General features: G+C 43.7%; 1 protein-coding gene across 1 annotated transcript in view; it reads right to left on the bottom strand.

Moving 5' to 3' along the window:
• Positions 1 to 13,318, bottom strand: part of LOC149272796 (amyloid beta precursor like protein 1-like) — a 14,806-nt gene extending 1,488 nt beyond the window's left edge. Inside the window, exons 1-13 of the mRNA XM_089506730.1 lie at positions 13,250 to 13,318; positions 5,881 to 6,030; positions 5,452 to 5,581; positions 4,488 to 4,600; positions 3,793 to 3,965; positions 3,447 to 3,619; positions 2,895 to 3,016; positions 2,646 to 2,720; positions 1,072 to 1,230; positions 853 to 981; positions 565 to 664; positions 201 to 335; positions 28 to 51 (exon numbers count right to left, since the gene is read on the bottom strand). Of these exons, the coding sequence (XP_089362856.1) occupies positions 28 to 51; positions 201 to 335; positions 565 to 664; positions 853 to 981; positions 1,072 to 1,230; positions 2,646 to 2,720; positions 2,895 to 3,016; positions 3,447 to 3,619; positions 3,793 to 3,965; positions 4,488 to 4,600; positions 5,452 to 5,581; positions 5,881 to 6,030; positions 13,250 to 13,318 (1,552 nt within the window). The remainder of the gene's footprint in view (positions 1 to 27; positions 52 to 200; positions 336 to 564; positions 665 to 852; positions 982 to 1,071; positions 1,231 to 2,645; positions 2,721 to 2,894; positions 3,017 to 3,446; positions 3,620 to 3,792; positions 3,966 to 4,487; positions 4,601 to 5,451; positions 5,582 to 5,880; positions 6,031 to 13,249) is intronic.
• Positions 13,319 to 15,278: the final 1,960 nt, after the last annotated feature.

Raw genomic sequence — 15,278 nt, 5'->3', positions numbered from 1 at the left:
GACTTCCCCTTTGAAATGATGACTAACCTTTCCTGTCGATCTGTTGGGAGTCTGCTCAAGAGTCCAAAAAGCGAGAGCGAGCGACAGCAAAGAGAGACAAGAGAGAAAGGAAAGGATGAGAGACGGCACAGAGGGGAGTAAGACTGAACGGACTCAGAGAGGAGGGTTTCCAAGGGGGATTAAAGCTGAGCATTCCTCACCTTCTCCTTGTGACGTCTCGGCAGAGTTTTGGGTCGGCACTCTTATTTCAGGATAGTCGCTGTCTTCATTCAGCTTCTTCTGCGTTGAGCTGAGAAGGTCTCCCGCTTTCACCCACTCTGTGTGCAGCCAGCTTTCTGTCGGGCCGCAATAAAACCAATTAGCCCCACATTTATACTCATATTGGGTCTTGGACACGATGGACCACTCTTCGTACCATTCAATGCCCAATAATTATATAATTACCTAAGACTTTGTCTCAATTGTAATTGAGCGTGTTTAATTATCATGTGACACAAGAGCTAATGCTGATAGGCTGTTCAATAGAAAAGGCTCCTGAAAAGATATACGTTAAGATGTACCCACCAATTTGGTCCCGGAGCTCCGTCGTCAGTTCTGGGTTGCGGTAAAGCAAAGACAGGGACTGGTTGACTCGTTCTTCGATGACTCGGAGATGGGTGAGAACCTGATACAAAAACATTCAAAAAGATTTGAAGCCAAACATGTAATCAATCAAAATATTATGTAGATTGGAATCTCTCGGTCTCATCAGCCCTTAGTATATTCCCCAAAAGTCAGAGATTTGAGGAGGGGCATAAACCCGGAGAGCTCAGTAACCTCCGAGAACCTGACAACGTTGAGTTTCTCTGGTACCTGGAACTGAATGGTCTCCGCTCTGTCCGGCTCCGCACTGCTGACATGTTGGTAATGCCTAACGGTGTGCCGCTGGTCTCTTTGCTCTGCCCGGATGTAGCGCTTCAGTGCCAGTAACACTCTCTCCGACTGTCCAATGAGAAGGCGCGAAAAGGTTTAGTTGGAGAAACGAGACACATTAGAGATGTGTAAATAGAGATGTGTGTGTCGGCAGCTTACATCTAGGGGCGAAGTCTGCACGCTGGTGAGGTAGTTCTCCAGGGCTGCTCTTCGGTTATCGTTCAGAGCTGCCACCACGCGGCCGAGATGCGTCTCCACGAGGCGCTGACGTTGGGTGGAGATCTGTCCTTCCAGGGTCTGCAGGATGGTCTGGAAGTGCTGGGGTGTGGAACAAACCCGTTGAGTAGTAACAAATGGACATCTTTGACTCTACGCATACGTTTTCGAACTCTTGATGAAGACTTTTATAGAAAATGACTATTCTTTGTTCCATCGCCTGGTTGTTATGAAGTCAACCAGAAGTTGTGGAGTTCCGACCATTCTGCTTCTGCTCTCAATAAACCGCTTATATTTTGCTAAAATTTGCCAAAGTAACAAATTATTTTGTTACCCGGAGAAATGTTGGCTGATTCCGCAATAACAAATACTCCAAGCCTACAGGCTCTCCCTGCATGAAAACAGGTGTCTGATTCAGATTACATGTTGTGTTTGCGCGAGATGATCCCAAAAGCCTAAACCGCTGAACATTATCCGTGTTATGCAATCGCCTTGCGCTTGTTCGAAGCTGAATATCAGGCGTGTATTACCTTTCAAATACATCCGTTCTATGTAACATTATATACCGCAATCTCCTGTAACACGAGCCTGGAGGATAAATGCAAAAGCTCCCTAAAAGCTATCGTCGAGCTCAGATGTATGGGATCTGCTGAAGGAATCGCTGATGTCTCTGGGCTTGCATTTTGTTACAATAACATGCGCGATGCAGAGCTAGATTTCTGATTCACTGGGGGATTGCTATATATTGATTGATATATTAAAAAAAGCCTGTACTTATTATCACCAAAAACCCTCCTTCCTCCTAACTCTTTTAATTTTTGCTCTCTCCACCTTCTATTTTAGTTGCCCCTGTCATCTTTCAGTGTAATTTATTCTTTTTATTTTATCTGCCATTTCCCTCTCCATTCACCCCTCCCTACTGGTTAACCCCCCCCCTCTATATTGTTAATTTACCCCAGGCCCCCCCCACCCCAGGAGCAACTTATATTACTATGGAGGATACAATCATAGAAACATGGAGTTTAAGGGCTGATCAGCTGCATCTGCACCATCAAGTTGCCTGTTGCCAACCTCTACCATCTCTGCTTGGAGGCTGTGCTAAAGACGTCAATATATTGTACATAGTACCGTGGAGCCCATGTAAGCAATTGGGCAAAAATGGACCGATATGTTTATAGAACAGACCAGCAGGGGGAGCTCCAGGACTATGTGCCTATCTATACACTGCAGAGTCAGCATTAAAAATATATGTTCAGAAGCAGAGACATTGTGTTCAGGGCCTTGTTATATTGTAACCTTGTACCTTATTCGCTGGTAGTCACCTACGTATAAAGACGATCTGATATCACAATATGGACGTGGCTATAAATCAACTTCCTGCTGAACCATAAAGGTCCAAACGATTCTTATGACGTAATTCATGCCGGATTATAATCTGGGTTGTATAAACTCATATATCCTCAACGGGCTCACTTCTTGGGAATCCACCATAAAATGTAAAAAGTGTGCCCATTTACCTCATTGAGCGCCTGGCGATCTGATTTGGGCAGGTTCTTGGCGTGGTTGTCGGCCTCGGCCCATTCCTTCATCACCTGTAAGAACATAAATGATTCCAATAACATCAGTAAAGATGGAACACCCAGGTCCGGAGGAGCCAGTCTTACCCAGAGCATACAACCAGCTGGATGATAAGGGCAAAAAAATTTATCTGACTCATATAATTGGTGGCCAGAAGGGTAATAACCACATTATCACCCTATACTAACCTCATTGATCTGTTTCATACGTCTTTCCTCCAGCTCCATTTTTGCTCGAAGGAAGTTGGCGTGTTCTGATCCATCACGTGGTGACTCAAAGTATATGTCTACTCCGTCGGTGGGACGAGAAACTGTCAGAGAGCAGAGCTATGTGTCATTTCATTGTGGGATCAAAAGCTCGAGGACCTGATCAAAGCAGACCTGCTGATTTATGAGCTCAATTCATGTCCTACAACTTTGCTTTATTGGCAAAATATGGGTTCTTAGGCCAATAAGTAATTAAAAGTAAGTTTTTTCCCCCAAGGAATGAGCATGTTTTATTATTGTTGGCATACATCTAAACCATCTTAGAAACCTTTTCATTATGGATTTGAGGTCTTTTTAAGAAGAATTCACACTGGCGATGACATGCAATGCGCATTGATTTACCACAGTTAGTCTTGTCAGTGTTGAAATCAGTAGAGGTCCTCATGTCTCTTGTTTATGTCTGTTCAATACTTAAGATTGTAAGAGTATTTCTAGAATGTGTATGTGTGCACAAAATATAACATTGTGTCTGACCTTTGACCTCTGGAGGAAGGGTTGGTGCGGCACTGGTGGCTTCCTCCTCGTAACCATGTCCAACAAAATAGTCATCCCATACGGATGGGTCTTGGTCTGCAGTTGCCCCAGCGTTGTCTTCTCCTCCCTCTTCCAAGACTTCGACATTATCCTCCTCAATCTCTACATCATCACTAAATGAAAGAGAGAAAGATTATAAACGCTCCTTGGCAAACAACACTCCATCACAGAGTGGCCTCTACCCAAATGGGTAATTCCTTCTCGCTGTGACATCCTTTATTTCTAGACTTGCCCCATCTTAAGGTTCATGCAATGCCCAGTCATAGGGTGACACATTCCCTCTCACCCTTTCTCCATGTCTTCTGGCTCCGGCTCTGTGATGGGTTGACCTCTGGTTGGTTCTGCCGGTGGTGGGTTACGCGGTGGGCAACATACATATTCCACCCCACGGAAACGTTCAGAGGAACATGGAAGCAACATCCCATAACTGTGAAGATCCAGGTTCTCAGAGACACAGGCCTAAGGTCAACAGCACCAGGGTCATATTATATCTGGAGGAACCCCACATATCAAAGACCCAAACTAAGACTGTGTAACTAAGATTTTTGACCATGTAAAGAATCTATGTGAAAAGGCCTAGAAATATGAAGGGAGATATATCCGTGTCCATGATTCCTGGAGCCTAATATCAATGTTATAGTAGTCCATCAACATTCACAGGAAGGGCCAAACCAATTGATAAGCATATTAGCATCTCATAGGACATATAGAGGGTTCTATTATAAGAGATTTGTGTATCATTAGATATCATCCCTATGATGGGATCTGCTTATGAAAAGGCCGTCATCATGGCCGAGTTTTAGAAGTGATACATTGTTTCTACTGTTGTAGAGTTGATCTTTAGTAGCCTCTGTCACTTGAGTTAGTTGTTCTGCACAAACCATGACATAAGTCCTTTGTGTTATGCTATGATGTCATTTTTGGCTCTTGTTAGCTCCCCCCCAAGGTAAATGAGATAATCCACAAGGCAGGAACTCTTACCCCGCGGGCAGTCTCGTGCCAGTGCTGGTAACTCTCACACACATCCATCTGTTCACGATGCAGGAAACGGCACTTGTCGGGGACCAAGAGAGCATCGCTGACGAACTCACTCACTACGAGAGACATAGACCGCACAGAGCATGTAAGAAACACTAGATTTCCATCGGTGACAAAGAGACCGCCAGAAACACGGACCCCTAGGACAGCTTTCTAGCGGCAGACTTCCGACTGGCAAATGGCAGAATCGCACAAGCATATGGGAATAACAGAAACAACTAAAGCGCGTGAAAAAAGGTCTCAAAACAAGAAACAAAAACAATAGGTTAAAGGCCACCAAAAACACTTGGAAGTTTTGTGTGATTTGCGGAATATCAAGTGGATTTAATTTAGTTCTGGCGCTCTTCTGATATATCACAGGACAGTCAGCACTGCCCTGCCCAGCCCTTTGGCACTACATGAGTTAATAAATAATGAAACACAGAATGGAATGCGTCTCAAACAGGACCTGTCCAAAAACTTCACTCCTACCAGAGAAATCATTTTTTATTTTTCTTCTTTCAATAGAGCTCCTTTTATCCCCCCCCTTTGAGTTTTTCCCAGGTTTTTAGGGCTCATCATCTAAGCAGTTAAATCATTGAGATCACTTTTTTTTCATCTCACTTTAAGTCACCCAGAGCTCAGCGATGAGTCAATACCTACTATAGGAGGCCTTTTTTAAAGAACGACGTCAACGAAGACGCATAAAAAGAGATTTTTTTTTCACGCCACTCCTTGGGAGATGCAGGAAGAACAAAGCACTTCATTTCCATCCAATGTCATCTGTGTTTTCCCTCGCTTCATAAATCTACTATAATTTAATGTTACATTGTAACTCAGCCGCTGAAGGCAACATCAATTGATAACAGATGTTCCATTTTCCTCCTATACGGGTCCCAAGAGGCGGAAATCCATCATAGACGCTCACCCAGGCAGTGATATGGAACCACAATATGCTGGCGACCTTTGCACTCTACCCTCTGGTTCGGGCACCAGTTTGTCACTGTCACCGGTTGGGCGCCCTCTGTAACTCCGGTGATTTGTAGCTCGGGATAAACCTATCCACAGGGAGGAAAGTAAAACCATTAGCGTGTATTGGCAAACAAAGAAAATGGAGGTTACCAGGTAGACCTTGAATCAGTACCACTGATGGGTGGCTTCTAAGCGTCCATCAACTTAATGGACACTTAGAAGCCAAGTGGCGCTTAATTTTATGTTTGCAAGCAGTGATCTTTAGAAATTTGTATGTTTCTAAGAATTGGATAATTTCATCCCTTTTTTATGGGAAGACGTTAAGGCTACGCAGTTGTCCGAGCGGAATGTAGAGCCATATTTGGGTTGAAGATTCCAACCGTACCTGTCTGCAGTACTGTAAGATCTCATCCCGGGTCCCCAGGCAGTTGGGGGTCCCTCGAGGGTCTGACACCCAGTCTCCAGTTAGCAGATCCATGTGTAAAGGAACCCGTCCGCAAAACAGCGCCAGCTGGGGGCGCCATGCCGAGAGGCTCTACGGTGAGAGATAGAGAAGTAGAAAGGGTGAAACAGGTCACAGGTGAAGCAGGTAGACATTTTGTTTAACAAAAAGTATCTAAAATCCTCTGGTCATCACTGTTTATCACCCCAGGGCAGGTAGGATGCAGCTCTACGCTCCCAAGACTAGGGGCAAGGTGAAGGGTTCACCAGTTCCAAAGGCCGAGTATAAGGTCTTGTCTTCTGGATCTTGGTTGCTGTCCCATCTAACTAAAAGCAGCACATTATGTAGCCCCCCCAGTTCTTTATTAAACTAGGTGAAGACGTAAATTTAGAGCAGCAGCGATGGGAGAGAAGATGACAAAGTCGTCGGGGAACTAGCCCTAAACCTAACTCAATTAACTTAATTCCAGAGGAAAGGTTGGAACTTTTGCATGTGTCTGACGGGCACCCACGAGCACAATGAGGGTCTTATAGTCCATAACATCTGTAATAACCGGGGCGCCTCCACTGCCCTGTAGGAATCTCTTAACGCCCCCAACACCAACCCCTGTGCCACATGCCCCAGTTTGTAATGGTCATGAAGAAGGCAAATTATACCAGCTATCAAAATTTCAGCACTTGGCACAAAAATGGAACTTTCCAAATTATTATGTAAACGAAATATCTTTGAACATTTGTTATTTTGACCCAGATAAACACATTTCTGTTTGCCGGGGGGGGGGGGGGGTTGGTGGGGGGGCAGTATGTTGAACATTTGTGTGAATGAGAAAAATAATTAAACCAAGAAAAATAAACATAGTTTTTTTTAAGAAAACTAAACACGGAGGACACAGGAATCCTTAACGAGCTTCACATGTAGCCTAAAACACATGTTATTGGCGTGAACGGAATCGACCGTCTGAATTTGTTGCCCCGTCTCGTCGGGAGAAGTCTTTATGATGTTTAATTGCGTTTTTCTCCACGTTTAGTTTGTAAAACCTGGTGTCTGGAGATGTCTGACCGTGGGCTACGCAATGACTGGCCCTAATCCACACATCTTTATGAGGATCTGGATGGCCATCAAGTCTGCATTTGGCCCTCAAGCAACAATATAGTATAATTGTTATAATACGTCTGCTCATTATTATCATTATTATTATTAGAAAAAGAATAATGGGGTTTATTTACACCAAAAACTTTATAAAGCCATTTCCTGCCGTTTCTATACACATTATTGGGGCTTTTAGGGCATACCCAGCAAATGTTCTGAGCTCCTAGAAAAGAGGGGTACCAGGAAAGGAAAGAGGGGCATCGGGGGATGAAAGAGAGGCAACAAGGGAGGAAAGAGGGGCATCGGGGGATGAAAGAGAGGCAACAAGGGAGGAAAGAGGGGCATCGAGGAAGGAGAGAGGGGCATTAGGGAAGGAAGAATGAACACAAAGGAAGGAGAGAGTGGCATTGGAGAGGAAGGAGGGGCATCGGGCCAGGAGAGACGGGCATTGGGGATGAAGGAGGGGCACAGGGGTTTGAGGGCTGAAGAAGGACTGACTAAGTTAGAGAAGGACACCTGGCAGGGTTGTGTTTATCCTGGATGCTGCTCAGCTTCCCCAAGACTAACGTCCACAGTTACTGCCCTTACCCCTGAGGGTCGGGGATATGATTATGTATCTCATCACTTAAGGATATGATGCTATGGAGGCATCTACATGTCTACCAACAATACATGTCGGGGTATTATCCTGTTAGTAATATCCAGCTCCGCTCTTTGTGATTAATTTCCATCCGCTAAGTGATCGTATAGTATTACATGTCATTATAGGTAATTCTAGTAGCCCTGCATGTCATCGTAGGGTATTACAGTGCCCTGCGTACTATTATATATCTGTTATTGTGTATATTATGGGTATACGGAGACTGAATGGTCGGATTAGTGCTTCTAGGGTTAGATATTTTTTATTATTTTGTATTACCCCCCCCCACTCATTCACCCCCTACTCCACTTTGTCCCGGTTAGCTGAAGGTGATAGGGCCCAGGGGCCACACATCTCAGAGGACCCCCAAAGGATATTTTTTACTCTGAGGGATACCTGGTGTCTCGGATAACCCTTCCTCCCTATCTCCATTTCCACCCTTTGCCCTGTGTATCCTTTCAATGCTACCCCCTCTCAGGCCTTCAAGCTCTAGCTGCCTCCTTCTCACTTTCAGAGATGGGCTGCTATGGCAACCGTTCCCGATGGAGTCCTGATCTCTCATTCTCTGTTGCTATGGTGACTCTTTCCCAAAAGAACGTGAAGGCTGTTACATCTTATTGCTCTCTCCCCATCCAGCTCACCCCCTCACTCCTTCCTCCTCTCTCTCCTTTACATGTCACATGGTCCTCATCCTCCAAAATCCCTTATCTCATCCTCCATCTCTCTCTCTCTCTGCTGCTCGGCTCATATTCCCGTCCCCTTCTCTGTTTCCTCTCTACAGCCACTCAACACTCACTTTTGTAATTTTCTCCCCATTTGTCACATTTATCACTCCCTGGTCACATTTTCTTGAATTTTCCTGTTTTCCCCAAATTGCGAGTCTACATCTAACATGAAAATCTCCAAATAAGCCAAAAAGAGGAAAAATTTAATGGGGGGATCATAATGTTGGCTTCTTGTTTATAAATAAATACAAAATATTCTTCCTTCTTCCTATCCTAGCTCTCCTCTACATTTATATATAACATATATGATGTCATCTTTAGATTTTCCTAATTTTCCTTTTCCATAATTTTTTTTTCTTTTTTTCTTGGGTATTCAATCTAAAATTTTCTGCATTTCTGAGTGGAAATATGCCAAGTTAGACACCTGACTTAATGTGTATATCTCCATTTTTTCTATATTTGTTTTACATTTTTTTCCCCAGGAAGCAGTTATTTTGAACTTTTGATTACTTTAAATTTAAATGACTTAAGTGACTTATTAAATTTATATATATATATATATATATATATATATATATATATATATATATATATATATATATATATATATATATATATAGCACTGTCAAGGCATTGTGTCCAAAGATTTATGTATCTATGTTTCTTCAGGTTCTCTTGAAGTTATTTTAAGATTTTTTTTTGGCACACTTGAGTCAAGGATGATGTCATAATATTATTTCTGCACATTAAGCTGAAAAAGGTTGTGGGTACAGTAGAGTGAGTAGGATGTGATATACACAGTTTAAAAAAAAAATATTTTTAAAGAAATACTTATGTGAAGCTACATGTTTGTAGATATATTTATATATATTTTTTTATTTTTTTTATTTTTTTTTTGTTTAGGGACACTAAAATATAGTGCACAAAAATATTAGATTTTGGCTGACGTTTATAATTTTTTTTTTAGTGAGAGGCAGCCATAAACATTTGCCACTGGAGAGGTTAATGTACTTGACACTAAGGAAAAAAAAAAAAAAGTTAAGGAAATGTATTTTGTAAGCATTTCCGTTTACCGGTCTCACCCATGGCCTTTATTCTGACATATGGTCACATAAAAAAAAGCCGCTATAACCTTCTGTGTCAACCTACGTGTCGAGTAGGTCCAGCCAAAGGGTTAAACATTAAAGGGCCTTTTTCAATAACGGCCAAAGTGATCGGTAAAATCACCAAGGCTCGATTCCTTGCCTTCCAGACTCAGACGGAATGATAACACATAAAAAACAAAAATAGGAATAAAACAGCGGAATGCGATCAAATGATTGATACACCCTGTGAAAAGTTGCCAAATTTAGAAATCGTCAAAGGCCTTAAGGGTACTCCTAGAACGTTAAATGTTTCCAGAAGCGCCCTGCCGCTCTCCCGCGCCGTTAATTTGTCCCAAGTTCGTAATCTTCTTCTTATTAATATTTTTATTTTAAGGCAAAATGTCTGGGTTTTTTTTAACGTGTTATCATTCTTTTGCGCTGTAAATCGATATCAAGATTCTGAGGATAATCCCTAAGGAAGGAAAATATTACTGTTTTCAAACCAAGAATATTAGGTTACTCCCGACTGTTTCTTTTGGGTGTTGACCTCACCCTCTCATATTTCAATGTATTATGTATTGATATATTTTTTTCTGGTATTATTACTCGGCTATTTTGTTTAACTATTTTGGAACTTCAGTGCAAAAAGTTAGTCTGCCGACGTGAGGGACTGAGTACTCAAAACGTCTACCGACGAATGTTCTTCATCAGGGTAAACATTGACTTCTCCACCACCTGCCTTGACGTTCCCTCAACCGGACCAACTACCATTACTGTTAAAACTATGGACTTGTAAGGGACCGTGTTGGCTACCAATGAGGACCATGGCGGACCCCATCAACACCACTTAGGAACGAGAGAATAAAACATGTCCGCTATACTCTCCATTTCTAATGATATGTGGACCATGTGTAGAGCTTCAAAGACAATGCACGTGGTCCACATGTCATTAGAAAAGGAGAATATTGTTGTCTTCCATAGATTTATACAAAAAAATAGGGTGAATGAATTGCTTTTGATTTATTACACGGGGGCTTTTCCTTTTCCATGGGGTAGTAAAATTGCAAATGTCCCTAAACATTTTGAGTGACCACTTGTGGGGCACTTTAGTTTTAGGGGGTGGGGCAGGAGTTGGGATTAGGGGGCAGGGCTTTTACCCAGACATTGATACTTTGTTACTATAATCTTGATAACGAGTTGGCTATAAATTGAAATAGACCAACGAGCTAGGACCGTAATAAGGTCTGGTCTTAGATTAATGGACCCTGCAGATCCTTGTACTGCGCCTCATAAGATGTATATGTTTTATTACACCCCGCGGATGTTCAGCGTTGTAAATAAGGTTAGAGCTCTAATTACGTTAAGTGCCGTTACGTGGCATCAGAAATTCGCTGATATATCCTCATCCAGATCAAATCCATATTTCTTATTCTTTTACATCAAAACGTCACGTCTGCTATAATACCCCACGTCCATTTTATTTATTGAACCAATTGCTATATATTGTATGGGTGGCACTTACAGTGTCTCACGCTCCCTACAGGAGGCTCAATTGTGCCCCCTATGGGGTGGCAACACGACCCACTCGTGCCCCCTCGTGTGGTGGTACTGGCTCTCATTTACATGCTGGCCACCCCACCAGTTTTTGGACAGGACTGGCCCGTCAAGCTTGTTACATTGTATCTTCTTTGTGGTTTTTTTTGTAATATTATATATATTAATTTCTTAGATTTGTTTTTTTTTTTATAGTAAATTTGGAGTTAAAAACCATGTATTCCCCTGCCTTATCTCCAGCGATGAATTCTGGTTAAACTAGGCCTGGTTAATGTTTTGATTAATGAATCCGAATGTTTGTACGTCCTAAGAGACATATATAAGACAGCATTACAAACAGCGTTTAGTGCGTGGGTTTTTTATTTGCACTCGGAGCTCCTGGATGAAAAGCACGAGATGCGTCTGTAAATAATACCCAGCTTCTTGTCTTTAAACACAAATATCAAGGCTGTCCAGGGAGGCCCTCAAGGTTTACGACCCTGTCTGTGTTTTTTTTTTTTACGGTTTCTCTGGCTAAAGCATCTCGTCGGTTAGCAATGTGCCACGGATTGCCCTGATAACCCAGTTAGGGTCTGGACCACGTCAGAACTGGATTGGGATAAACCGGTTGGCGGTCTGGACTTGCCCGGCTGGAATATTCACATTTCCGTCATGTGAGGAAACAATGTAACACATTTCCAATTGTTTTGCTCGTCGATATGTTTGGGGCACAAACGTTCTTCATAAACGAGATGAAAATGCTAAGCGCTTGTTTTGGTCAACACGTCGGGGATCTGTATCTTTCTCCCAAACCCCCCACCATCTAAAATTTACAAAGATGGGTGGTGATAAACCATTTGTGCCCCTACCACTACGGCCATTGTTTATGGTTATTGTCTATGAATCATGTGAGTACGCGCGACATAGCACTCTTGTTCTGGTGGGAGAAAGGTCCCTCTGTGTTGTCTACAGGGCGGAGGGCAGTGCCAGGGGGAGACGGAGGAGGAAGGTTTTTTTTCCACCAGCGTCTGACCCCCACCCCCACCTGCTCTATCCAGCTGTCCATGCGCGCATCAGCCGAGCTGATGCTCGTGAGGTCTGGGGCTTTGATCTAAATCAGGCTCTATTGAAACCTTGGTGCACCCAACGTGATGCAGCATCTGTTGAACCTCACTCCAGCCCTGCGATGACTTTACTGGCCTCGTTACAGGTGCTCATTAAATCTTCTGCACAAACAGACACCCAAAGGATACCTCGTTAAGGTTCTGGCACCGCACCTGCGTTCTCGTAGTTTCCTTGTGGTCTCCGTCACAGAACCATCTCACAAGTGGCTCTGCCAGTCGCCTCATTAGTTCCGCAGCCCCCACATCCACCCCCATTACAGAGACTCATTTCTGACATCCAGCAAGGACTGCTGTTCCATTACAGAACCCATCACGCAATTAGTTCTTCCATTAATCCCCCGTCCTGGCACGCACCACCTCCTGCTATTTCAGTAGAGATTTAACCGCTCACCCAACTGGGCTACTGCACCATTCTCACGCACACACGCAGCGGGCTACAGAGCTATTCCAATTCTGTGCTTGCAGAATCCTTTGCAACAATGTGTTTCACCTCCCAAAACAAAGTACGACCCATGTCCACTTGACCCAATCCCAAAACCCAATCTTCTAAAACGTACCGACCCCGATGAGCTGCCCTTTGTATCCCCAGGTAACCGAAGCACCTCCTTTACCTGCCATGCACAGCACAGTTTTCTTCCATATGATTTGGTCCGTATACAATAGGAACACGCAGTCTCTTAATGAATGTACCGACTGCCAACAGTCTCATCTGCTTTTCCAGAACCGTCCACGCAACCCACCATCTTACCTGCTTCATCCACCACAATCTGCAATCTCTCTATAGACCCTACGACTGACCTGTCTACAAGAACAACCCCCTTCCTCTCTGTTACGGCTCACCACACAATGCTCCGCCATCGTGCCTTCATTTCTTTTGAAGGCCCTGTGACACGACCGAGAAAGGGTTAATTCTAGCAAGCAGAATGCCCTCAAACGCCACCGGCAAAGCGGACGAAATGACCTCAATCTTTCCATGCAGCACCCCACTGCCATTATAACCGAAATACTCCACCCAACCCAGCTGTGCCCGTTGCACCTCCATGTCACCCCTCTGCCCGTTCTACAAACATCAATACCTCTACGTACCCCACGCCACCCTTGCCAGGGCCTCCTCACCTGTATGCTCAGCAGGAGGAGGCAGCTCACACACAGAAGGGAAGACTCCATTCTCCCGGAATTCCCCATAGCGTCTCCAGTCCCCTTCGGCTCGTTGGGTGTAGGTGGCCGGCCGCTTGCGTGGTTAGGTGATGCTGATGTAGCGGCTACCTATGGTTTGAGGCTACTGCCTGCCACAGCCTGAGTGTCACAGATATGATTGGCTGGGCTGCAGATGCTTTGGCTGTCAGTCTGTCACTGGTCACCCCGGTCTGTCTCAGATATTCTCAAAGATGTCTCTGCCTCGGCATGTCACACAGATGTCGGGGGATACGAGTATGTCTGTCTCTCTGTACAAGCCTTGCTTTGCTCTACAAAGACATGCCCCATCCCCCCTCCTCATCTGTCTCCTTTCTCTCTCCTCCCATCCGTCGCTCTATCAATCCCTCCTCCCTCTCTCCATTTCTTTCTCTCTCTCTTTTTTTCACTCCACCCTTTCTCCTCCCATGGAGATCTCTCTCTCTCTACCAAACCAAAGCAGGGAAAACTACATGAAAAATTTAGTGACCATGCAGAATGACAGAGAGAATACACAGATCTGGTCTTCAAAGCCTCTCTGTAAACCTGCGCAGAAAATAATAGTGGATTTATTCTGGGGAAATTATATTTTCTAGTGTTTTTTTTCCAGTTTTAAAGGGAGAGGAACACCAAATATTAAAAAGAATGATACAGATTACTTATTTCTGACATCCCTAATCCTGGTATACATTATACTATATGCCAGGCGCACCCCTTCGTGCTTTACTGATAAATGGAATGACTTGTATAGAAGATAAATTATTCACTTTTGTTTTTCTCTTTTTAAGCTATTTTAACAATTTCATGGCATTTAAAACGCTTCATTGTAGAGAGGCATTTACACTGCGCTCCATGGCTTTATTCCAACATGAATATCTCACAATATATCTGCCCCAAAGAGGGGCAGTTTTGTGTTAGGGGTTTGATAAACGATGAATGTAGGGCACAGAACTTTACTCAGACTTTTTTTGTGACTTTGTGCTCTTTAGAGGTGTATTTGTGTAACTGAGTGGGGCATTTAGAAGAAGAATAATGGGGTTTATTTAACCCGTTTAATTTATAAAGCCGTTTCCTGCTGTTTCTATACACATTATCGGGGCTTTTAGGGCTGTACAACCCTGCGATACCCTCGTACCCAGCAAACATTCTGACCTCCTAGAGAAGAGGGGCATCAGAGAAGGAGAGAGGAGTAACAGGTGAGGAAAGAAGGGCATTAAGGGAGGAAAGAGTGGCACAGGAGAGGAAAGAGGAATTGAACAAACTAAACAGGACAAAACACTTCTGCTTACATATTAAATGGAACAAACGCGTAAGTAAAACTGAAATGAGAGTCAGAGGGGGTGGTAGATAAGTGGAACAGCCTCCCAGCAGAGGTGGTAGAGGCTAATAGAGTGAGGGTATTTAAACATGCATGGGGTAGGCATATAGCTCCAGAATCTAGGGCTTCTATAAAGCCATCATTACTTTCTCACAATCTACATGGCTGCTCTTCCCCGTTAGGTTATCTCTGCCCTACTGTTTAGTCGCTGATTGTTGCTGATTGGTTGAAGGCAGCCTTTGAGACAGGAAGTGGATTAGACAATGCTAATTCTGCCACAGGCTGCCACTCATCTCTTACTGTCCAAGATACCGGTAGTTTTGATGAATGAATTGGCTGGCGATAAAAGCTGCTAATGGGTCCCCTTTAAAAGCCTCACCTGAGAATTTGACTCGTTAGCAGCCTGGAAGAGCTTCTCTCTCTCTTAAGTGTCTGAGATTTTTGGCAAGACGTCTGACTTTCATGCTACGTGGCCCTGAACGAAGTGCTAAGTGCCCTAAAGAAGTCTTCTTACCCGCGTCTCACTCACAACTTAAAACCTATACATGGTATAGAGAATAAATTATAGATGACCCCCCTGCATTAAACATAAGGAAGGAGATTTAGAAGGGCTACTTGCGCTGAGTTATTATGTGATGCCGCAGAGCCCAGCCT

Source organism: Sceloporus occidentalis, unplaced genomic scaffold (genome assembly GCF_023333645.1).
Source record: "Sceloporus occidentalis isolate IW3139 unplaced genomic scaffold, rSceOcc1.0.p SCAF_419, whole genome shotgun sequence".
Taxonomy (NCBI): domain Eukaryota; kingdom Metazoa; phylum Chordata; class Lepidosauria; order Squamata; family Phrynosomatidae; genus Sceloporus; species Sceloporus occidentalis.
This window is presented reverse-complemented; position numbering and strand designations above follow the sequence as displayed.